The 26,389-nt window shown below is 37.2% G+C and overlaps 1 protein-coding gene across 1 annotated transcript in view; it reads right to left on the bottom strand.

Moving 5' to 3' along the window:
- Positions 1–1,713: 1,713 nt before the first annotated feature.
- LOC149785961 (pre-mRNA-splicing regulator WTAP-like) overlaps positions 1,714–26,389 on the bottom strand; it is an 85,555-nt gene continuing 60,879 nt past the window's right edge. The window contains exons 7-8 of the mRNA XM_089976215.1: positions 20,045–20,199; positions 1,714–9,610 (exon numbers count right to left, since the gene is read on the bottom strand). Coding sequence (XP_089832341.1) covers positions 8,865–9,610; positions 20,045–20,199 — 901 coding nt within the window. The 3' untranslated portion in view covers positions 1,714–8,864. The remainder of the gene's footprint in view (positions 9,611–20,044; positions 20,200–26,389) is intronic.

Below are 26,389 nucleotides of genomic sequence, written 5' to 3'. Positions count from 1 at the left end.
TATATCAAACTTCAAGCCAATATTTTTATTTTGTTCAGTCACTTAATCGTGTTCCTATTTTAAGTAATAGTGGCCATATTTAGTGGCAGATAGCATCCTTAGTATATATTCTGGTAACATTTAAAATGTGCAGTTGTAGAATTGAAAGCCTTCTACATCACAATGTTTTATTAAAGTTGATCAAATTCATTCAAATGGTTTTAACAAGTCACCGACAGGTTTTTAATTTTTAGTACTGATAGCCATACCTGATGGTAATCAGCACCAGATTAAGTGGTGGTGGTGGTGGGACAGGCATATATATATATATATATATATATATATATATATATATATATATATATATATATATATATACATATATATATATACACATACACCAAGCCCCCAATTCCTCCCATCATATGGGGCTACCCCGGTTCCCGAGGATAAAATCACATGCTTAAATAAATCACATAAAGGTCTAAATAGTCCAATACTTGGCCTAATATAGCTACGATTATTATACACATAAAGGACAGCTTTCAGGGTGTATTTGTCGATCTATAAGGCTCCCAACCCCATCTTGAATGCCCCAGGCCCCCCCCCCCACCCCCCGCCTTAATCCGGTCCTGGGTGGTTTTGCATAATTTGCACCAATTTCAAAGGTCTTCATGCCAAGATACCTCCTATCAAGACCGGTCAAATTCTATACAGTAATTTTCTGAAGTCATTAAAATGTTTTTCTATACTTTCTGTAACAATTTTTGAGTTATTGTTTCAGGACATCTTTTACGAATGTAGCCACATCTGATGGCAAATCAGCATAATTTTCTAAAATTTCAATGATCTTCATGCTTTCTGTCAAATATGATCCAATTCTGAAGGTACATTTTTAAGAAATTCTTATGTTTTTTGTTTTTTTTTCTTCATTTTTGATGGCAGACGAGCATCAGATGTACAAACTTAAAAAGCCCTCTACATGCTTTCCATCACCGAACCTGATCAATGGTATTTAAAAAGTTTTGCAGTTTTTTCTCCTTCTACTGTTAAGTAACAACTCCCATATATGATGGTGGATTGGCACCCTTTTTTGGTTCAAATCTGAGAAGTCTTGATGCCAGGATGCTTTATATCAAGTTTGTCAAATGCCATTTAATTGTTTTGGAGAAGATGTTTCAAGGTTTGTCTCTTTTTCGTAACAGTAGCCGTACCCGATAGTGGCATGGCATTCAGACGTCAAAAATCTTCATGTTGCCATGCTTTCTGTTATGTCAAGTCAAATTCTAATTATGTTTTGGATAAGCCATATAAAAGTTTTTCAAATTTAAGTAACAGCTGCTGATGGTGGTTCAGCATCATTTATACAAATTCTGCTCAGTGGTTTCAGTTATATTTAAATATTTTTATTATTATTATTAATAACAATATCCATATTTGAAGATGTTTGTAAAAAATCTGAAGGCCCTTCATGACAGCATGCTCTATATCAAATTTTCGAAAGTGATTTTGGAGAAAAGTTAAAAACTGCAATTGTTGGTGGATGCATAATGCAGGGCCATATCATAAGCTCATTCAACCATAGAGCAAGGTCAGCTAAAAATGAACAGTGATTAATACAAAGAAATGACCATAAATGGCAGATAATGCATAGGATTACAAGTCGATTACAGACAACAGACCATCACATGAGCTCTACTGGTTTCACTAAAACTAATAAAGACCACAGAAATGTACCAGTTTTGTTCACTTGTATTTTTACCAATGAGCACAAACAACAATATGACATATATGTAAAAAAAAATTACAATTTCTCTCTCTCACTTTATTTGAAAATGTGTATTTCGAAATAGCAATTGTTCATTTCATAAAATCAATTAAAACATAAATGATGTGAATTAATACAACAAAAAACATATGTAACACCAAAACAAGTCGTACTTGAACCCTACTGAACCTGTGATGGGTTGTATAGCCAGTTCTTCTGTAGTCTATTTCAAACTCATCTTTGTCCTTTAATTGATGCAATAACTAAATTCTCATCTCATAGACAGATGATACTATTCTCCTGAAGTACCCAGTTTAAGAAGCCACAGCAGCTCAGTAGAGTATTGGACTCAAATTCCAAAGGTTGCTGATTCAATAATCCACCTGGCCAGCCTGGGTTAGCTGCTTAGGCATGTCCTTGGGAAAGGCACTTATCTTCCATTTCCTTGGCATGATATAGCCAATTGTGTGTTAAAAGTGCCATTTAAAAAAAGCCAACAATACAAACATTGCCCAGTTTTGTTCATTTTACGAGTCCAAACAATTGTAATGTTACATAAACATAAAAACCATAGTTATAGAAAATAAAGTCCATTTTGTGCTTTTTTAATTTCCCTTGATATCAAGTTAAAAACTTGTACATGCATACACGGATACAAGCATGAATGCATGCACATACAGCTATATTATGCAATAATTAGTGTAAGTATGCTCTGGACAGAGTTCTGCATGCAGTATTACATTCCCTTTTCTTTATGTCAAAAAGTAAACAAAAGAATTGAAGAATTTTTCTATTAACATATTTTCATCTGTGTGAAATGTAAACAGAATATGTGGTCTGAGTATTTCATCTAAGTTGGACTTTGAGTGGGTTAAGTTGCCTTTGACCCTTCAGAAAGTCAGCCATTTAAATAGGAAAGTAATGGCAGGTAAAAGTACAAGAAATAAATACACGATTTAGACATACTGGTGTGAAACAAACTGAAAAACACAATTTTTTTCTTAGAAGTCAGGAGCTCATGTGTCTGTCAAGCTTGATATATGTCACTAAGAAAAATGAATTTGCATTTTTCATCATTTCACTCCTAAAAGAAACTGTCAGCGAACTCTTCAAATACCTGGCCAAAGTAGTGTTTTATAAATTTCATATTGCTACTCAAAGCGAGCAATTTTTCCACGAAGCCTCAGTTTTCACACTTTCCAGTGGAGTATATCAATAATCTTGCCCGTGACCAAAAGACACCAGCTGCAGCATGTGAGTTTTGGCATCTAGGCAGTGCTATTTTTGTTTGGGAATGTCCTTAAGTTTAAACGCTATCCAGGATACAATTGATCATTTAATAAACGACACAACAGAAATTATATTTGGAGCACCAACTACAAATATTTTATGCTACTAGTGGTCTACAGGATTTTGCATCAGGCTTTAATTAGTCATTTATGCACCAAGGATTCAACATTGATCAAATGACAACATGTATTGGTATAACGCACAACTGCAACCGTATAACATCATCTATGATGAAGTAATTGCACTAAAATCTATAAGGTCTATTCTAGAAGGTATCACCACAATAATGGAAATCCTTACATTTCTTCATTTTTCATGACTTTTGATAAAATCCAGAGCATTAGTTTATTCAGTTGCCCCAAGAATATCTTACATATCAAGACACTAACTTGGACACAACATAAGAAACAAGCCTAGGCATGTATGACAGACAAATCCATGATAAAAACAATGCTGTAAAACCAGTGACTGACTCCAAAGTCAAAAGGTTTTGCAAGCACGTTGATGAAAGATCATCTAAAATTCAACTGCTTTGATTGTGGGCTCGACATGCAATCCCCGACTTACTAATCAAGTTCCTTATACATTTCATTTCCTTTTTCTACTTCAGTTGATGAAATCCAGTGCACATTCTGATGTACCAATTCTACCTTACTTAAGTTAGGCACTAACACTGATAAAACGTGTAAGCAAGAAGGCTTGGGCCTAAATGTATGCATCACTTGCCGAAATCTACTTTTGTACCTGGGTGCTTTCTATCAAATTTATTCAAATTCTATTTATTGGTCTAAGAGAAAAAGTAGTTTTTCTATTTTTAGTAACAGTGGCAAGCTTCGAAGGTGGATTGGCATAAACTTGAAAACTCTTCATGCTTTGTCAAATATCGTCAAATTCAGCTCCGTAGTATTTGTTAATTTCTATTATTAGAAATAGTAGCCATTTCTGACAGATCAGATCACTTGTACAAACTTAAAAGCATTTTAGTCACATTCTGTAAAGCTGCTTTTTGATGTTAAAAAGTTTAACAACATTTCTATTTTTAATATCATTGGCCACAGTTAAAAGGCAGAATGGTAGCAGCTAAATAAATCTGACACACATTCAAGCCAGAATAATATTCACTCATAAAATGTCATAATCCAAAAAAGCACTTTTAAAAAAGATCTTTAAAAAAACATTTTTAGTAAAGGTGACATTATGGTGGCTATGCATAATCTGTACAAAAATGAAATTAATTCATGTCTGGGTGTTTTCTAGCAAATCAGACGAAATTCTAAATAACAATAATATCTGCTTGTGGATGAGCAGAATTTCAAAATATTTATAAATTTTGTTGAGCTGCATCTGTGAAGTTGTTTGTATACTTTAGACCAGCACCAATTTTATGTTAGTATGCAACTACAAGATTTATAGCACATCAGCACAACTGTGGCTATAGTTTGAATTAAAATCTAAGTTTTAAAAATGTAGCAGCTAAAACTGCAAAAAGCATTATGAAGATAAACCAAGTAAACAAAAACATGTGACCCAGCAAAGATAAAAGGTAAAGATGCTAAATTCTGTAAAAGATATAAGCATGTGTATGAGTGTAAATCTAAACATATTTGAAAGACCATGTCAAATTGGTCAAATTTGTTCAGTAGTTTTTTAAATGAAGTTCTTAAAAGTTTTTCTATATTTTGCAATGGCAGGAAGATTGTAAGTCAGATACACATAAATTTAACATATCTCAAAGGCCAGAATGTTTCCCATAAAATTATGTGTCAAGCAGATACAAACTGACTGTGAATGGATGACAGACATCTCAAAAATGGAGAAATGACCATACCATAAGCATACTCAAGGCCAGGTGTACTCAGAATGAAGAAATGACCATACCATAAGCATACTCAAGGCCAGGTGTACTCAAAATGGAGAAATGACCATACCAAAAGCATACTCAAGGCCAGGTGTACTCAAAGCTGCCCCAAAAAATGTAAACTAAAATCTTAAGGACAATTTGCTAGGACTGTAATAACCTAATCTAGCATATTGCAAAATGAAAGGACTCAACTTCATCGCGATTCATCTGAAGTGAGCAAAATCCAAAAAAGTGTTTGTAAACAGAAGCATCTGAAATTTTCTTTTAAAAAGCCAAAACCTTAAAGCAAACTTTACAATCATGACCCTGACCACCAAAGTCAAAGGGGTGAAGAAGAGATGTAGAATGTCTTAGCTTCATAATCATCCATTCCAAGAAAAGACAAAACCCATCAATGGATTTAGGAAACTGAGGGAAATAAAAAATCCTTAACCAAATCCTTAATGCAAGTTCTTTCTGTGACCTTTACGCACACAAAGAGAAAAGTGTGCGTGTTTCATAATGAATTCAACTGTCTTAAGCTATAGATTCATGATTGCATGATGAGAATCTATCATGAGATTTTGGAAATGTATGCAAATGAAAAACATAAACCAAAAACTTTATGATGGTCAACACTTCGTTATGGACTACAGTAACTATTCAATTAGTGTAGCGATACCTAGAACTAAACTCGTGTCAGCAAAGGCAGGCAAATATTAAGCACAATATCTGGTTTACTTACTTTGGGTACAATATTTTTAGAAATTAGTGTCAATGCTGCAATCACATGTCCTTAACTAGATTCTGCACATCAGAATTTGAAGAAAAAATGCGTAACTAAAGATTTAAAAAAAAAAACGTCTATGAAAAACCGACTTTGAATTTTAATAATGGTACATATCATTTACTTATGCATTTACAGACTTGGTTCAAGTTAAGGACAATAAGATGTTAACATGATGTTGTACAATGTTAAAGGAATTCTTAGTGCGACAGCTCTTGGACTGCACAATGGTGTGATATATAGTGTGTGAAGAGCAAGGAAATCTTTGTTATAGTGTGCGTGTGTGAAGAGCAATAAAATCTGTTACAGTGTGTGTGTGTGAAGAGCAAGGAAATCTTTATTATAGTGTGTGTGTGAAGAGCAAGGAAATATTCATTATAGTGTGTGTGTGTGAAGAGCATGGAAATATTTGTTATAGTGTGTTTGTGAAGAGCAAGGAAATCACCAGGTATTTATTTAAAAAAAAACAACCAGCAAATACTGTTCACCATTTTGTAAAGAGGTTGCATTATTTTGCATCAAGGTATCAAAATCATCATGAAGTGTGGAAAATAGCACCCAGTGTGGTTGGCTATGTAGACTGAGTGCTTGAGACAGTTGCATGATTTTAAGGGTTTTAAAAGAGAATCAGAGATGTAGTTGAACAGAAATCACAACAAATTTCAATGGAAATATACCTTCATTGGCACCTCAAAGCACTGTCAAAAGAAAATATTGTCAAGGATATCACAAGCAGACTGTAAACATTAGAAGTGGGATTGGTGTGGTGAAGATGTGAGAGAGCGCAAGGTGTAAAGAATTATTGGAAGAACATTATCTTCAGTGGCAAGTGGAATGTAGTCCATGTATTTAGATCTGGGGAAGGACTGTGGAAGAATTGATCCTTGTCTTTACAACCTGTGTGAATGAACCATGTCCAGATTAGGCTTGATGATCTGGGGATGTGTAACATACCATGGCATGGGGGTACCAGTAATCACTGAGAGGTAATACAAGGGAAAAATATGGAATGGCTAGCACAGAATCACGACTTAAAATTATCAAAAAAATGTGACTTAAATGGTATCTACAAAACAACATACATTATTTGGGGGACCGTGTTTTCCATAGGGCAAAACATACAAGCAAAACTAATTCAAAAAATTTGTACCATTCCATTCCAAGATCATTGTCAAGAGTTATTTACAAAATGGGATGCATCACGAAATATTAAGGGAAGTCTCACATATTTCACTGAGAAAATTTAGGAACTAAAGACAAGCTGAATGGCTTGATTACGTGGCATCCATTGCATATCTGCCAATACTTTTTGCCCAATTCATCCATGTTAAATTTTATTTCCAGCATGAGAGAAGCAATCTATTATATCCAGCAGGATCTACACTCTAATTACATACACAATAGACTTAAAAGGCACATTCTAATGGCAAATTCAGCCCAGCCATGTCACAAAATAAAGCCTCGTCTGCCCACACATTCCAACAGAATACAATCCAATGAATAGTACAACTTGGTCTTTTAAAGTTTCTAAATAAAGTTGCTAATTCCCAATTTCTTTATCAACTAAAAAATGACATCCTGATTCATTACCAAACTCATAAAATACCTCCACCGCAGCACAACTCTCTGTAAACAAGGCAAAACAGGCTATAACCTTTTCAAGTATTACTAGATCTCTCTAAAAAGTAATCCTGACCACCATTTCAATGAAACAATCTCCAAAAATATGGCGCAAAAACTGAAAATGTGTCTCCCAGTACAGTAAAATTGCATTTACCTTGGCCATTTGGAGACATGAACTTTGAAAGGATAATAGGTTCCCAGGAGAACTGATAAAAGAAAAAAAGATGTGAAATCAGGAGACACATCATTAGTCAGTCTTATAAAAAAAAGTAGATGTTACACCAGTATAACAGACATCAAAATCATGGCTGCAATTAGGTCAATATTAGTCATGTATTTAGGTCAGATACACATGTAACTGGACAAATGCCATCATTACAAACATGTTTAATACATTCAAAACATGCAAGGGTTGCCCAATATTTACTACATGTATATGGTAGGAATATAGAAATTTGTCTTGTATAGATTTCTATGATGTTCTCAACACTGCTTGAAATATTTGATAAACCATGAATCACTATGTACCAAAATATTATCAAGTACCTCTCTATTAATTTTATATTGTGAATTACTATTAGTATTTAAATTTTCAATTTGAAGCTAAGCATGAATTTTTAAAAATTGTACATAATACTACACCATTATTGTACAAATACGAACTGTAAAAAAAATCAACAAAAAATAATCCTCTTGTTCCAAAACCAAACTCTTGCCTCTACTTGTGTTTGTACAAACATAAGCTTCATAAAAAAACCAAGAGTCCATTGAAGGGACTGATGCTCTACTGGGTAAAAAGAATTTCCAGGAATTCAAGGTAAGGCCAATTCTTCCTTTTTACATCGCTGCCATACTGGTGTCATTTAGGACCAACTAGACATGATTAGAAGACTTTTGGTGAATACTACATGTTGAAATGACCATTCATTCAGGAAGAATAGCAATAACAAAATTTTCAAGATCGTCACTGTGGTGGCCATATTGTGTACCTGAGATGTACTATTCACAATTAGGACCAACTAGACCATGGGATAAATGTTTGAGTAAAATTTGAAAGCAATCCCCCAAGTAGTTTACGAGGAATAGCAATAAAAACTCAGCTAATGGAAGGACGGATGACAACAACAGAGCATATAATAAGCTCTTCTGGTCTATGACCAGTGGAGTTAATAAACCCATCCTTGCCTGTTCAACGGGTGATCCTCTCTTGCTCAAGCCTACCTTTATTAAACTAGAAGGTAAAATAATGAGCATAATTTTTAAAAACAATTTATGCTGACATTAACTTAGTGTGGACAGACGAACAGACACATGTTCATACATGCAGACAAATGCCAAAGTGACTGCCATATTGACAATGCCGACTGCCATATTGACAATACTGCCTGCCATATTGACAATATTGACTGCCATATTGACAATACTGACTATATAAACTTTATGTTAAAAGTTAAAGAACTTCATTCTTTTAGAAGTTGCTGCTGATTAAAAAAAAACTTATTGAACAAGTCATGGAGATCAGCGGACTTCAGCAATAATAATGAATGATGAGTCATTTCCATGCCAACATAGAAAATTCATATGGCCTCTTCTTCCAAATTAGGAGTCCTATTAACTCCATTCTGAAGAACTTCACCCAAAGAGTCCTTCTCATGCCTTAATGGGCTAGAGTCTGATTTCTTGTTGTCCAATTCGTTTTTACCACAGTTTGATTTGCATTCCCTCTCTTCCGAGTCCCTAGCAGTAGTCCTGTATTCCCCATTGGAACCCCTGATGGGGCTTGGGGGCTCTGAAGAGGACTGATCCTGATAGTAATCCCTATCTCTGCTGTTCACTGGTGAATCTGTCCTTTTATATACAGTGTCGAATCGATCAGATTTAAGCAGAGGACTTTCCTTTTGTGAAGAACTACTGCTACTACTACTACTACAGTTATGAGTTACATCATCTGGTTCTTGCTTCAATTCATCAGTTTCCATTTGTTCATGGTCAGAGTCACTAGAAAGAGGTGTTTTCATAGCATAATCTGTGCTTATATATCTGCTGTCTATAGGTTCTTCTTCCATTTCCTTCTTAATGTCCCTACATTCCAGTTTAATCTCCTGGTCAGAGGTAGTCTGTGGTTGATTTACAATATTTTCTAAAGTATGTTTTAGTGCAGGAATAGTATTTGATGAAGCCTGTGATGCCCGCAACTGAGTATTTTCTGCCTGTACTTTTGCAAGATGCTCTTTGGTCTCTCTAAGCTGTTGTTGTAAAACATATATCATGGTCTGCATGCCTTCTACATCCTCTTCCAGATCACCCAAAAATTCGTCAAGTTCTGAAATACAATACAACACAGTTCTATAAATCTGTAATTTAATCAAACCTGTCTTTGTCGACAACTCCACATAAATGTTACCTAGTTATAAAAGACAACATTTATCAACTCCTTTTATTCAGCTGCATTAAACCTTATATATAAAAAAGTATGTCCAGAATGGATTATGTGTGTGTGGTTTGGATTTTTAACGCTGTAATAGCAATTTCAGTCATATAGCTACGATGTCTGCAGTATGGCTGTTTATAGTGATGCCTCACACTGGGGAATCATGCTGCAGACTGCCTTTCCCCTGGAGGAATTACAGTTAGCATAACCCCGAGTTCTCCAGCATCCAAGACACAAGACAACACAATGTGTTTAAATACTGTTTTTATTCGTAGGCGAGAACTCTCTTGAAATTAGGTGAGGTAAAAAGACTGTGGTGGGCTTCAGATTCAACGAAAAGAGCTGTGAAGGCACGTTCACATTCCTGCCTGGACGTATTACAAACGAAAAAAAAGGAAACTGATATTTATGAAGAGTTAAAAAAGGGAGACAAATCTAAAGAACTACTGTGGCTGTTCCAACGGTAACAGCACACTCCCCGCCTGATATCTACCAGATATCACTATAAAGAAATATACAAATGTGCACTATAGGTGTAAAGTTCCTCTTTAGTCTCAACATCATTGTTAGAGGAAACAAAATCTATGTGATGGCTTAAGGTCATTTCAAATCGCATATATTAGGAAGGCGTAAATCATTTCACGGTAGACTCCTCCGTTAACAACAGAATCATCTCGGTAATTGGTCTCGTGTAGGTTGTCGGCTTGCCTTCTCTTATAACACGAACCTCAGCTTTACGAACTCTGTCATCTCCACCTGGAATCGTATTCACAATCACGCCTATAGGCCATTCATTCCTACAAACGGTCTTGTCCTTTAAGAGTACAATGTCTCCTTGTTTAATGTTAATCCGATCGATCTGCCACTTCCGTCTTTTTTGCAATGTTTGGAGATATTCACGCCTCCAACGGTTCCAGAATATATCAGCCAGAGTTTGTACACGTTTCCATTGCGCCTTGTATAAATCCTTCATTTCGAACGGTCCAAAGGGTTCTGTAATGGTGTCTATTTTCTGAGTAAGAAGCACTGAAGGACTTAGTAATACTGGAGACTCTGGGTCGGATGAAACAGGCACGATAGGACGGGCGTTAACAATAGCACAAACTTCAGCCATAAAGGTGATTAGTACTTCATTTGTAAGGTTTCTGGATTCCACTTCAGTCATCATAGAGTCTAGAATTCGACGGGTGATTCCGATCGTGCGCTCCACTCTATTGCTGACATATACGTAGAATCTTCTCGTTTGGTTGTGTATGTATCCTAGAACGACCTTGCTATCGGTGTAAAACCGGACTGGATCCATTATAATGTCTAAGTGATCCAATATAGTCTCAGAAATTTCCACAGCCAGTACTGCTGCACAGAGTTCAAGACGAGGAATAGTGTGTCCATGCATAGGAGCGACTTTAGCTTTGCCTTGAACAAAACCAATTTGTTGACTACCATTGGCGGCTGTAGTCTTGAGGTAAGCTACTGTGGCGATAGCTTTTTCAGAGGCATCTGAAAATATGTGTAACTCGTTTTTTACAGCAGTACCGAGAGACATAGACAAATATGTGCGTGGAATTCTCACATGTTCAAGGAGTTGTAACGAATCTCTCCAATCCTCCCATTCTGATTGATGTTCAACAGGTAGAGCTTCATCCCAATCCGTAGTTCCTGACACAAGATTTGTGAGAAAAATCTTCCCTTGAATAGTAACAGGGGCAACAAAGCCTATAGGATCAAACAGGCTGTTAACAGTCGACAGAATTCCTCGCCGTGTATAAGGTTTCTCTTCAGATGACACTTGAAATGTGAATGAATCTGATTTAAGATCCCAGGTCAGGCCTAGACTTCGCTGTAAGGGTAGTGTTTCTACACTTAAGTCGAGATCCTTCAGGTCCTTAGCCAGATCATTGGAAGGAAAGGCATTCATCACCTCATCACTGTTTGAAGCAATCTTGTGCAAACGTAGGTTGCCTTCAACGTTAAGAGCTCGCTGTGTTCTTTTCATTAGGTCAATAGCTTGTGTACCTGTAGGGAGTGATGTAAGTCCATCATCCACATAGAAATTCCGTTGAACAAACTCTTTAACGTCAACTCCAAAGACCTTTTCACTGTTTTGCGCCGTTCTCCTCAGTCCATAAGTCGCAACTGCAGGAGATGGACTATTACCAAAGACGTGTACACACATTCTATACTCAACCAGATCTTCGTCCAGATTATTGTTATGATACCAAAAGAATCTTAGAAAATTTCTATGATCCTCTCTGACTAAGAAACAATGAAACATCTGTTGAATATCAGCTGTGATAGCAATTGGTTCCTTCCGAAAACGAAGAAGAATACCCAAAAGGTTGTTAGTCATATCCGGCCCTGACAGTAAAACATTGTTCAATGAAACACCGTCGTATTTGGCAGAGGAGTCAAATATGCCTCTTATCTGATCCGGTTTCTTCGGATGATAGACACCGAAGATAGGTAAGTACCAGCACTCCTCGTTGTCTTTTAAAGGTGGGGCTAACTCCGCATGTCCACTATCAAAGATTCTTTGCATGAAGGTCACAAAATGTTGTTTTTTGACCGGATCTTTACGAAGACTAATGTCTAATGTCTTAGCCCGTTTAATGGCTTGCGGTCTATTGTTCGGTAGTCTTTGTCTTGGTGTACGGAAAGGAAGGGGTGCAACCCAGTTTCCCTGTGGGTCTTTGTAGAACCCGTCGTCCATTATCCTAAGAAATTCTTTGTCCTCTATTGACATCCCAACTTTATCATCATTTCTTGTTCTCTCGAAAACAGAGGCACCAAGGTCACCTTCTGCATCCGCGAATGATGAAAAATACGATTTTATATTGTCGTCTGTGCATACATTCCTGGTGTGGTTTTCCTTTACCTTGAAACCATTAGGGCATGGTCTGAAGATAGACGTACGTCCTTTTCCTAACAGGTAAGTTTTATTGACATTAACGAAATCGGGTTTATGTACTTTACCAAGACAAGCTTCTCCTATTATTACCCATCCGAGGCTAAGTCTCTGGGCATATGGAGAGTTCCGTGGACCGATGCGCTGTTCATGAACGTGATGTGCTTCAGTCAAGTCTCTACCAATCAGTAGTAGTATAGACGAGTCACCATCTAATGGTTGGATGTGTCTCGCAATATCATTGAGATGAGGGTGGTGTTCCGCTACTTCTGGAGTGGGAATTTCTTCTCTAATGTCTGGTATCTGGTTACATTCAATTAACGTCGGAAGTTCCAACCTTGCACTTCCATCTAGTGCCTCTACAATGTATCCACTTGCTCTTCTACCATAAGTCACTACACAACCGGTGCACGAAGAAAGCGTGTATTCCACCTGTTCATCTTGTATGTCAAAAAGATTAAAAAAGTCTGACTTGGCTAATGACCTGTTGCTTTGATCATCTAGGATAGCATACATCTTTGTGGCTTTTGATGGATGGCCATCTGGATATACTCTCACAAGGACAGTTTTAGCACAAGATTTACCAATAAACCTTTCGCCACAAATTTGTGTACACTTAGATGTTACTCGTAAGGGTGAGGAATCTGAAATATCCTTCTTCTCCCCGCCATGACCTATTGCGGGTGGTTGAGATATAAGCTTCTCTGCTACAGCAGCGGTGACATGCAAAGCTGTGGGATGACGATCACTGCCACAATCCGTGCACTGTATTACTTCTTTGCATGCACGTATCATATGCCTTGTTGATTCACAACATCTAAAACATATGCCGTACTCTTTTAGAAGTTTCTTACGTTCTTCTAAAGGTTTGACTTTGAAACCTCTGCACTTGTTCAGAGAGTGGTTTGTTTTGTGTAATGGACATCGTTTGTCTGGTTCAACATCATTCACATCCGAATGTCGCGATACCTGTGTTTTCTTTGTCGAGATAACAGGTCTATTACCAGTGTTCTTAAGAGGGGTAGTCTCCTTCTTAGTAGGTGTGTTGGTGTTGGCCTCATATGTGAATCCGGGGTCATTCTTCACTTTGCTAATCTCACGGATAAATTCAGCAAAGAAGGAAAACGGTGGGAAAGAAACGTCATGGTGTTTCTTGTAATTCACTGCTTGTGTAGTCCACTTTTCTTGTATACCATAAGGAAGTTTGTTCACTATGGGAAGTACACCAGAAGACGAGTCATAATAGCTCAAAAGCGACTGGTATTTTTTATCTTCCTTGGCAGACTCTATTTCAGAAAGAATATCTGATAGCTCATAGAGTTTCTTATTGTCCTTATTAGTCAGCTTCGGAAAGTTAGCTAATTTAGTTTTTAAGGCCGCCTCAACCATTTCTGGACAACCATACCTCTCATCCAGACGCTCCCAGATTCTTTGTAGTCCTCTAGAAGGGTTGTTCACGTTTGATGCTCTAATGCTAAGTGCATGTTTTGAGGATTCAGGACCTAACCATTTTACTAATAAGTCTATTTCTTCATTAGTGGTAACCTGTAATTCTCTCATAACACTGAGAAAACAAGCTTTCCAAACGGCATAAAATTCTGGTCGATCATTGTAGTTTGAAAGACGTGAAAGGAGCAAATCTTTCTTCAGAAGAAAACGAGTCAGTTCCATACTGATAGAGTGACTATTACATTCCTGTGGTTGAAATGCTGCTGGAGCATAAACGACTCGTCCAATATTGGGGTGGTAGGTAGGTGCATCAGCATTCAACATAGTGGGTCGAAATGTAGGCAAAGAAGCGTTCTTATGCATCCCTGATTCGTGTAGTTGGTCCAAGTCTAAGCTTACACTAGATACACATCCTTGATCATAACGGTTGACACGGCGACAGGTCTGAATCACAGGCTGCGGTGTCGGTACGAAATTCGGGTACACAAGTGGTGCAGGTATGAAACCGACACTGTGGTGTACGCCTTGTTTAACATCACACTTGATGTTCGTATTGTCCTTATCGAAGTCAGGCGCGACATTATTATTTTCTGGCAGTTCTGTTTGTTGATTAACATAGTGTTTAACACGTTCCATGGGGTCCAGAGAACGAGATATATCAAATTCACTTAGATTGGAGTCACCACGGTCCTCACCAACCGACTGTAAAGCCTCTACTTCAGCTTTAGCTGCTGCAGCTTCCTTCTGATGTGCTAGAAGCTCCAGGTCAGCCTCCAGTTCTGCTTTCTTACGTACAGCTATCGCTTTAGACAACTTTTCTTGTTCGTCAAGAAGTGCTTGTTGTTTACGTATCCCTGCTTCTTTCTCGGCGAATTCCACTCGTGCACGTGCGGCGTCAGCTTTTGCACGTTTTCTAGCAAGCACGGAACTGATGTTGGATACAGTCGAACCATTAGATTTAGATTTTGCTGTGTGTATAGAGGAGTTAGAATGAGGTGGCCCAGATTCCAAAGCATGTTGTTTGAAGGTGTGAAGTCGTCTTAAGGTATTTTCGACTGTTAATTTATATGCTTGCACTGATGTAACATGTGTTTCCAACTCTTTAAGGCTCTCCTGTATGCTTGTTTTTGACAGAAAATCGAGGTATTCTGCGGACAGAGTACAGTATTTGTCATAGCACTTGACTAGATCATTTTCTATTTTGCGTAAAGAATTTATATCACTGGGACGATCAGCGAATATTGACAAAACATCTTCAACGTTTTTCCAAGCTTTCTCTAGTTTGACATTATACTCTCCTCGGGCCGTCTCGTACATTTCCATGCCTTTGACAGTTAATGTTCTGATTCGCCGTTCAGTAGGCTGCGATGAAACTGCTTCAAGGTCCACAGATTTTGAATCAATTGGATCCATTTGCACAGATGACAGAACTTCACTAAATGGAAAAAATGGAATCTGTTAGATGTCAGAAGGCTATGTGACAAGAAGTTGATGAAACAAATGACAATTGTTTCCAAACGGGTTGAGTTCTGTAGAATATGTTGTAAACGTGTTATGTAGCTTTGATTGAATCACTGTTTCTTTCACATTAAACAGACTAATAGACTAGCAAATTTGAATTAGTTCTTCTCATAATTCAAATTCTTGGTGACCATAGGTAAACGGTTGTACTGATCAGATCCTAGTTCTGTAGTGTAAGTGAATTTTAATCCTTGAATTGAAAGGAAGATGTGCTCATTTAGCTTTCTCAACACATAAGAATATACTGTATAGGCGGCGACCAAATGTCAGTGTCACGTGACTGTTGACGATTGTCCTGTGCCTGTAGTAATTCTCCACATGTGTGTAAATAGAAGGCGTAGCTATAAAGCGGTCTTGATGAACCAGGCAGCTGTATCTCTATCCCTACGAAGAATTTTCCATGAAGTTGCTGATCACAGTCTTTTTACTATACTGCCTTTCCCCTGGAGGAATTACAGTTAGCATAACCCCGAGTTCTCCAGCATCCAAGACACAAGACAACACAATGTGTTTAAATACTGTTTTTATTCGTAGGCGAGAACTCTCTTGAAATTAGGTGAGGTAAAAAGACTGTGGTGGGCTTCAGATTCAACGAAAAGAGCTGTGAAGGCACGTTCACATTCCTGCCTGGACGTATTACAAACGAAAAAAAAAGGAAACTGATATTTATGAAGAGTTAAAAAAGGGAGACAAATCTAAAGAACTACTGTGGCTGTTCCAACGGTAACAGCACACCTATACTTTCACTATATTCTGTTACCAGGTTGACCAGTTCTAACAAACCTCTTATTGCTGAGCGCCAAGTGACCTCCAGCATCTGAGGCAGACACTCTAACCACTTAGGCCATCTAAACGGGCCACAATGGATTCAATTCAGTGGTCTCTTAAGTGTCCTTTACTGTTTTAATATCTTAATCCAAATATATAATTGCATGAGGCAAATCAAATTTTTTTGTTCTTAAAATGTTAAACTTTTTACCAAAAGAAGCACAATACCTATCATCACCAACAAGAAATCTCTCAATAACTTGGTTGGAATCCAAGTTAAATCTGAAGACATCACTGAAATCTGGTTGGCTGAACAAGCTGTACTTAATTAAGCTGTGCTAAAGTTCATGACCTTAAGTATTCTGAAAAATACTGCCCAAAATGTATACCTAATAGCCAAAATGTATACCCAATACCCAAAATGTATACCCAACTATCCAAAGAAAATTGAACAGGTTCTAGGTAGTCCAGCTACAGATGAATTCAAAGTTCTAAAATGAAATAGGATCACCATGTTTAGGTGAAGCTAGCTTGGCATGTGTCATCTTCAATGGCGTTCAATACTCTACTACTACTACTTCAGTTAGAGGTACAAACACTCATCTCCCCTGCAGCCCTTAAAACATTGAAAAAGAAATGATCCACCCTTTTCTTCAAACCTGTGCATACAACACAAATTTGTCATTTGATTTTACACTCTCTCCCACTTTCTCCTTCTGTCTGTCTCTCTCTCACACACACACATACATCTTCATATTTTGTGAATCTTGAAACAGATTGTTGATGAAAAAAAGTACTTGACTTCATTCTTACACTCTTCAATACAGCTTTAAATTTTCAAAATAATCAGTGAAGAATTAGATCACAACACTGGCAACTTTTCTAGAAAAAGTCAAGATTATGCTCTTGCGAGAAAAAGACTTGGTTTCCAAAGATCATAAATTATATGAAGCAGAGAAAGTAATCAATGTAAATTTTACAATCCGGTATTCTGGAGACAAGCTAGGAACAGATTTGAACATATGAATAAATTTTGTGGTAGGTGTTTCTATTTTTAACTGTAAACAATTTTAATACTTCAAACAAGTGCAGGGGTGTTGCAGACACCTGCATCTCAAGTCAAACTCAATGCTCTCTTTTGTTGTCTGGAAACTATCCATTTCTTTGTTGCATGTATTGCCCCAAATAACAAAAGCATAGTCAAAACTTGAGGCATGGTATCATTACAACCCAAGGTTTTCACATGCTGCCCATTTGGAGACAGTATAATTTTAGATACCCCTCCACCATCATTAGACCTGATAACCCTAAAAAGACCTTCCCTGTAATACAGTCGATAGGTAGGCCAATTTTAAGTGTGTGTGTGTGTGATTTGGATTTTTAACGTAGCTTTAACAATTTTTCAGTCATATTGCTACAATGACTGCAGTGTGACAGTTTATAGTGATGTCTAGCACTGCGGCATCATGCCGCAGACATGTAGCATGATGTCCCACCCAGTCACATTATCCTGACACTAGGCCGACCAGTCCTAACACTAACCTCTTAATGCTGAGCGCCAAGTGAGGCAGCTGTTAATACCATTTTTGTAAGTCTTTGGTATGACTCGACCGGGGATCGAACCCACGACCTCCCGCATCTGAGGCAGACGCTCTAACCACTAGGCCACTGAAGCGGTCCAATTTTTAGTAAAATGTAACAAAAATATCGTGTCCTGCTCTTGCCAACTTGGAAAGCATGCAGTTGAAAATCTTTTGTCTGATGCAGCAAAAACAAGATTATGTTCAACTAAAATGTAGACTTTGGCTTTAATGACCTTGACTTCAGTTTCAAATCCCATGGAGGTCAATGACTTCTTGCTAAATCTCTAAAATGGAAAATGTAATCTTCTAATTTGAATTCCAGGGGCAGCAGGAATCATAGTGTTCAATAAATGTAAATGCCAACTTTCCTGCTTCTGACCCATGCACTGACAAGTATCACTTTTCCTTGTATTCCTAGTTGCTATGGAAACAAATGGTTTGTTCAGGGAGTTAAACAATTTTACAATGTTGCAGAATATAACCATGAATGCACTGTTATAAAAAAGTCTGATAAAAAAACAATAAAAAGCCAAACACCCCATATTTCAAGACAATATGGTAAGTTGTATTGAAGACTGCTAATAAAACTGCAGTAGTCTCCATGACAAGCCCACACTAAAAAGTGCAGTCATCACCATGTCAAGCCCACACTAAAAAATGCAATCACCATGTCAAGCCCACACTACAAAATGCAATCACCATGTCAAGCCCACACTAAAAAATGCAGTCGTCACCATGTCAAGCCCACATTACAAAATGCGATCACCATGTCAAGCTCCACAAAAAAATGCAGTCACCACCATGTCAAGCCCATACTAAAAAATGCGATCACCATGTCAAGCCCCACAAAAAAATGCAATCACCATGTCAAGCCCACACTAAAAAATGCGATCACCATGTCAAGCTCCACAAAAAAATGCAGTCACCACCATGTCAAGCCCATACTAAAAAATGCGATCACCATGTCAAGCCCCACAAAAAAATGCAGTCATCACCATGTCAAGCCCAACAAAAAAAATGCAGTCATCACCATGTCAAGCCCACACTACAAAATGTGATCACCATATCAAGCCCCACAAAAAAATGCAGTCACCACCATGTCAAGCCCACACTACAAAATGTGATCACCATGTCAAGCCCCACAAAAAAATGCAGTCATCACCATATCAAGCCCACACTAAAAAATGCAATCACCATGTCAAGCACACACTAAAAATGCTCTGTCTGCGTAAGTTCGAGTCTCAGGCTCGGCTAACGTGGGTACGTGAGAAAGTCTGCCAGTAGCTTCTCGAGGGTCGGTGGTTCTTTCCAGGGTTTTCCAGGGTTCTTCCTCCACCAATTATACTGGCCGCCATGTATAGCCTATCTTGTGCTGAAAAATGGCGTTAAACCCTACGACAACAACAACAACACTAAAAATGCAGTCATCACCATGTTAAGCCCCAACTAAAAAAATGCAATCACGTCAAGCCTCCACTTAAAAAATGCAGTAGTCTCCATTTCAAGCCCCCTTTAAAAAAATGCAGTCATCTCCACGTCAAGCCTCCACTTAAAAAATGCAGTAGTTTTCATGTCAGGCCAACACAAAAATATGCAGTCATCACTATGTCAAGTCACACTAAAAAATCCAGTATTCACCATGTCAAGCTCACACTAAAAAAATGCAGTATTCTCCATGTCAAGCCTCACTAAAAAATGCAGTCATCACTATGTCAAGCCACATTAAAAAATACAGTATTCATCATGTCAAGCCCATACTAAAAAAATGCAATCACCACGTCAAGCCCCACTTAAAAAATGCAATAGTCTCCATTTCAAGCCCCCATTACAAATGCAGTAATCTCCATTTCAAGCCCACACTAAAAAAATGAAAGTCTCCATGTTAAGCACACACAAAAAATTACAACTGACCAAATCCTTAACATAAACAATTGATATAAAAAAATGACTATGCCACCCCCACCATTAAAAGATGTCACTTACATAAATTTTAAATTCCTAGTAATGTTTGTATGAAGTCTGGATAAAGCACAATATTGGTTTCACTCCTTTCTGTGAAAATCAAACTTTATGTATATATAAATAATTCAACATCTGAACCTGATTGATTGTTTTTCATTTCCTGCACAAGTGTTTTCTGCAATGCAATCTCTCCTTCCAGTTTGGCAATTCTTCCAGATGCTATGGTCTTCCCAAATTCTTCGTTTTCCTGGAGTAACATTCTACACTTGGCCATTAATCGTTTTCCAGTTTGGCTGAAATCATATAAAAGATCATTTTCCAATTACTCAACAATGAAACAGATGGCATGCTTCCAAAGCACCTAGACTTGAGTGGCATTAGATGAGTGCTCTTGATGGCTTGATTGCATTCAAGTAATAGTTACATAATAAAACAAGCCTTGATATCTGCTTTTCATATTCACCCCTACATAACAAAAAAATAAATAGCAACAGGTTGACTGGGACCCTGTCTTTTCCACATGATTATAACAAAATAAGTCAGGTACAAATTTAATGTCAGCATGCAACTTTTAAAATCACCTGACTTTGGGAGCATCATAACTTTGCCACTTCTACAAGAGGGTCTACACCAGTTGCTGCATAGAATAAGTTACCATATTATTGTTACTTGTTTTATTAGTGAGCAAATTTTTTAAGCTGAAGAGTAGATACCATATATTCCTTCAGTGCTAACTTTGTGATGTGCTTGTTTAAAAAATCATACATATAGTCCAAAATAAAAATGTTGTGGTAAACAGGTTTGTGCATCATCTATGCAGACCCTTCAGCCTTCAAATTTTCAATAATGTATGCACATTCCATGTAATACATTCAACTTATTTTTTTTATAGATTTTATGTTGATCTTTAGAATCAAACTTGAAGGACTATACGACCAAATCTCAACTGCATAATGTAGTGGCAGATTGGAACCAGGCAGTTGATTCACCTTAAGATTACAACCTAAATGCACAGACCTTAATTTGTCAGTACATTATATAAAGGCAGAAATAGGTCAATGCTGTTTTTGTTGGACAGAATGCTGTACAAGGGTCAATACAGTATCAATAATGCTGTCAATATTTGCTTGCAAGTTCAATGCCAAACTGAACAAACCCTGATCTGCCCATGCATACTGCACTGTCAGGTCTGGATCTATGCAGCTTGTTAGGAGTAAACAAATAAGACCACGATCTGCTGGCACATTAATCAATGGCAAATCAGAGTCTATGTTGTTTGCAACTGGACTCAACATAAAACAGTCTATACAGTAAACAGGATTTGGAAGACAAGTGTTTTACAATGAATCATGCTAACCAGAAATACTTAAATATAACATCCCTATTTATGACTTTCAAATGCTTTGACATACATCTTTTACAGGAACTCTAACTGGTGTATCAACTTGTATGTAACTGAATAAGTAATACTTTTTAACTTAACTGGTGTATCAAACTTGAATCTAACTGCATAAGTAAAAGTCTAAACTGCAATTAACTGGTGTCAAACTTGTATGTAATTAAGTAATAAAGTTGAACAGTAACTAACTGGTGCCAAACGTATTTGATTAAGTAAGTAATAGGGTCTACGGCATTAAGGCTTGTTGGACAAGAAACACGTAAACTTAATGAGTGTTTCATAAACAGCACCTTGTCCTAGGATGCTAATGTAGCCTACAGCTTGCCATATAGGTAGGGCTGTAGAGAATGATCACGGGCCCTGGGGTAAGAAACACCAATAATTAAATAATAGTCTAAACTGCAATAAGGCATGTCAGACAAAAACACGTAAACTTAAAGAGCTTTTCATAAACACCACCTTGTCCTAGGACACTAATGTAGCTGTAGTATTGATGAACTATCTTTAGACACAAAGCTTACATAATGCATGCACATCACTTTACATTTTTAAAAGTTGTACTAAGTACAAGGTAGTATAAAATATACATTTCTTTGCAGCACTGGTGACCATCTAAACAGCGCCGACATTTTGTTTCATTTGGTGTAACCTCTGATGGAAGGATTGCTTAGAAGGCTAGGCAAATCTGATAATTTCTAAAGCTGGTGGTCATGGTTTCAAGTTCAAACAGTGGAGACCATTTGTTTCTTTCTTTCTCTCTTTGAGAGGTCAAGTGGGTGGTGCAGACCTCATTTAAAATAAAAGTAGTTCTAAGATCTAACAAACAACCATGCCCATCACCCTGGGATCCTACAGATCTTCAAGGCCCACTACCATAGCAACCACCATCACCCTGGGATCCTACAGATCTTCAAGGCCCACTACCATAGCAACCACCACCACCTTGGGATCCTTTAGATCTTCAAGGCCCACTACCATAGCAACCACCATCACCTTGGGATCCTGCAGATCTTCAAGGTCCAATACCATAGCAACCACCATCACCTTGGGATCCTACAGATCTTCAAGGCCCACTACCATAGCAACCACCATCACCTTGGGATCCTGCAGAACTTCACGGCCAATGGGTAAATGTATTTTAATAGATCAAGTTTCAAATCAGTCATTCGGCAGGTCACTAATTAGGCGTGGGAAACATATATTTTATATGTTTGGTTAAAGAGATGAAACTTGTTACATAACTGCATCAAACAAGGTGTAACAAGAACATAACTAGTGGTTGATCTCTTGGTGTAAATGGCCAATGAGCCTCTTTCTTTAGCAAATTAAAAATAACATGCTCAATTGATTGTTAAGCTTCAACTGTCCATCACTTTGTCAGGTAGTTTTAAATGTCTTACAGCTAATCACATTATGGCAAGCTTTATTTTTGTTGGCCATATTTAGAATAAGGAAAAGGGTCACCCACCTGCCCTGTTTTATAGTAGGATCTTGGCCTTAAATGGAGTAAACTTACCTGGTCACATGGGTTTATCTATACTGACTGGAAACACAACAATCAACAATATATTCATGGCATTTTGCTAGTTATTCATATCAGAAGTCCATGTTTATCATGGGACTGGCCATGATTCCCATACCTTATGTAACAAGTAATTTGTTGGCACTACCAACATCTTGTTTGTCACATAATTTATTCTTTGGAAAACAAAACAATAAAATGTTACTAGCAATTTATATAACTGGTGTTATTGAACTAATCTCAAGTTTCTGATATTCCTTCACACAGAGTTGCTCCTTTTCTTCTTTCAGACTGGTCATACAAATATTTTAACAGACATATTGTCATTTTCTCCCATCTTCTACACCTTAAAATCCTTAAATGACCTTTTAAGTTGATATTTTCAGAAAATTTAAAAAATTTCAGTAATGTTTAACAAAATATGACCTACTGCTAAAGTCAATTTGGAAATGATGCATTCGATAAGCGTGGTCTGATGCTGCAAAAAAAAGCCATGTTCAACCAAACAGTTCATAAAGCACAACTTGGCCTTAATGACTTCCAGTTGAATTTCAGATGTTGCAGTTCGAAAACTGATGGCAATCAAAGAATTTCTGGGCAATCCATTAACATCATGTAATCTATTTTTGTCTGAATTCATGTGGCAATGGCAATCACCCTCCTGCTTCGAGCAATAACTAAATCAACTTACATTCCTTTCTGGATATTTTGAAGCATGGCAAAATATACAATACTTTTTGGGGATGCTTCTTTCTAATTGTTTGGATTTGTTAAGAACTCGCTGTCTCTTGAAGGCCAATTAGGGATCAAAAGTCTTTAGCAATGGCTATCTGTTCAGGAAAAGTAGCAATTATAACAGCCACATTGGTGGTCTGATCAGCACAATTTTAATTACGGGCCCACAACCTATAGCAAGTCTTTTAATGAAACCCCATGTCAATATGACTATTTGGTTTGGTTTGGGTTTAACTCCATTTTTCTGCAAACAATACATGCCGGCCAATATATTTGGTTTAGGAAGAACCCTCTGAGGAACCACTAACCCATAGGAAGACTAGCAGCTTTTGAACATACCCACAATAGCCAAGCCAAGACATGAAACCACAAGGATAGAGGTGAGATGTCAGCGATCTGTATGTCATGTGGCTTTGACCACTCGACCACCCGTCAGGAGTAGCAGTCACAAGATTTTCAATATGGCCAAAATGGTGGCCATATTGGAGGTCTAATCTGCAAATGTTTCATATAGAGCCAACAACATATAATAAGAATTCTTGTACTGAACATTCCATGTCAATACAATCATCCATTCAATTTGACAAGATTTCCAAAACAACCACTATGGTGGCAATGTTGGAGGACTTCATTAAGGATTGACAATGTACGATTTTTTTAAAATGTGAAAACCCATCCAATCAGCAGACAGTAAGATTTTCAAGATGGCCTATATTGGAACTATAATGGTTGTCAGAAAGGCACTATTTTCATTCAAGACCAATTTGGCAGTATGGCAAGTCTTTTAATCTTTGCTGCTAAAGACCATCCATTAAGAAGAAGTAGTGACAAGAGGACTTCAGTGTAACAGTCCTCCAATGGGGCCTGATTCTCTACTGTCTAAAAAATAATTTTTCAGAAATTCAAGGAAAAATCATTCTTTTTTTTAACTGCCACATTTTATATCTGATCAGCATAATTTTTATTTAAGACCAGCATGACATGTTTTCCATTCCAGACAAGTAAAAAGAATTACATTTTAATGATGAATATTGTAGTGACCATATTGGAGTGGAGTCATTTTCATTTAGGACCAAGTAGACATCATAAGTCTTTTAGCAAAAAGCCCATGTTGACATGACCATCCATTCAGGAGAATTAACCATAACAAGATTTTCAAGATGGCCATAATGAATGTCCCAATGAAGCCATTATTATTTAGAACCAACCAGACATTGTAAGAAGTATTCTAGTAAAATCCCCATGCCATTATGACTTTACATTCTGAAGGAGAGCGATAACAAGATTTTCAAGATGACTGCCTAATGTCAGATTGGCACCAACTACACGTCTTTTTGGAAAAAATAACCATACAGACATGGCCATCCATTTAGGAGAAATAGTGATAACCATTTCCATGATGAACATTCAGCAGCCATATTAGATATCTAAGCATTTTCATTAGGATCATGTAGAAACTGTAAGAAGTCTTCTAGTGAAAATCCATGTTGACACAACTTTCGCTTCAGAAAGAGAAGCTAAAACAATTATTTCAGATGGACGACATGGTGGCTACAGTTGGATTTCAGACTGGCACCATTTGCATTTAGAACCAACTAGACAAGTCTTTTAGTTAAACCAACATGTTGATATGACCATCTGTTCTGGAGGAGTAGCAATAAAAAGTTTTTCAAGATGGACAATGTGGTATCCGTATTGAATGCCATGGAGGAACCATTTTCATTCAGGAAAAAGTAGACATCACAACTCTTCTGGTCAAAGCCCAATGTCAATATGCTTTCCATTCAGGAGATATATCAATAATAAGATTTCAAGATTACTGCCATGGTGGCATATCGGACATCAGATTGACTCCATTTTTATTTAGGACCAACCAGAGATCACAGTATCAATGAGAAGAATTTCAAGATGGTTGCCATGGTGGCTAAAATGGACATCCAAGAAAGGCCATCAACTAGACCTATAGATGAATGTGCCATGTAAAGTTTCATGGTGACCTTCCCAGTGGTTCTGAAGTAGCTAAAGTAGCTATAACAAACCTGTGCTAAAATCTGTACAGACCTTCCAGCAAGCTCTTCTGGTTTATGATCAGTAAAACTAAAAATTACAAAGTCTCAAATTAGGCAGTGGTGTGGAGGCATAGTACATACACAAAATCCAAAAACTGAAAATTGAACAAAATATCTTTCTGTACGAGTTTACAAATAAAGAAAATTTATACACAAATTATAAGGAAGGGATATAAAAACCATATATTTTCCAAACAATCATTCATGCGATGGATGAGTGGCAACAGTTGCTCATCCCTGTCCTGATTTTACTGAACAAAGAACATTTCTCCTCAACAATGCTTTTAACTAAAAAGTCACAGGTACGTGACACAAGCTTGATAAAGTGTTATCAAACTGTAAGAATCATGGAAATATTGATTTATGTTTAAAGTAATTATAGTGGATTAAAAAACCTTCTCACACATGGCCCCCTTCATAAAATTATGACCAAAGGGATTTTAGTGTGGGGGAAAAAGCAAAATATACAAGTTTGAATGGGCAGGAAATAACAGATTAGTAGCACCAATATCAGATTTCTAACTAGTAATATGTGGGGTGTAAGAATCTGGAAAATAAATAAATATCTGGAATAGATGTGGAGGAAGCAACGATAAACCTGGGTAACTAGGTCAGCATCATTGAAACTAATTTAAGCTGGGTGTGAGAGAGGCGAAATTAATGTAAGTTGGGTGTGAGAGATGAAATTAATGTAAGCTGGGTGTGAGAGAGACAAAATTAATAAGTTGGGTGTGAGAGAGGCAAAATTAATGTAAGTT

Source organism: Sinohyriopsis cumingii, chromosome 12 (genome assembly GCF_028554795.1).
Source record: "Sinohyriopsis cumingii isolate HCF-2022 chromosome 12, ASM2855479v2, whole genome shotgun sequence".
Classification (NCBI taxonomy): Eukaryota; Metazoa; Mollusca; class Bivalvia; order Unionida; family Unionidae; genus Sinohyriopsis; species Sinohyriopsis cumingii.
Note: the sequence above shows the minus strand (reverse complement) of the source record. Positions and strands in the feature narration are given on the sequence as shown.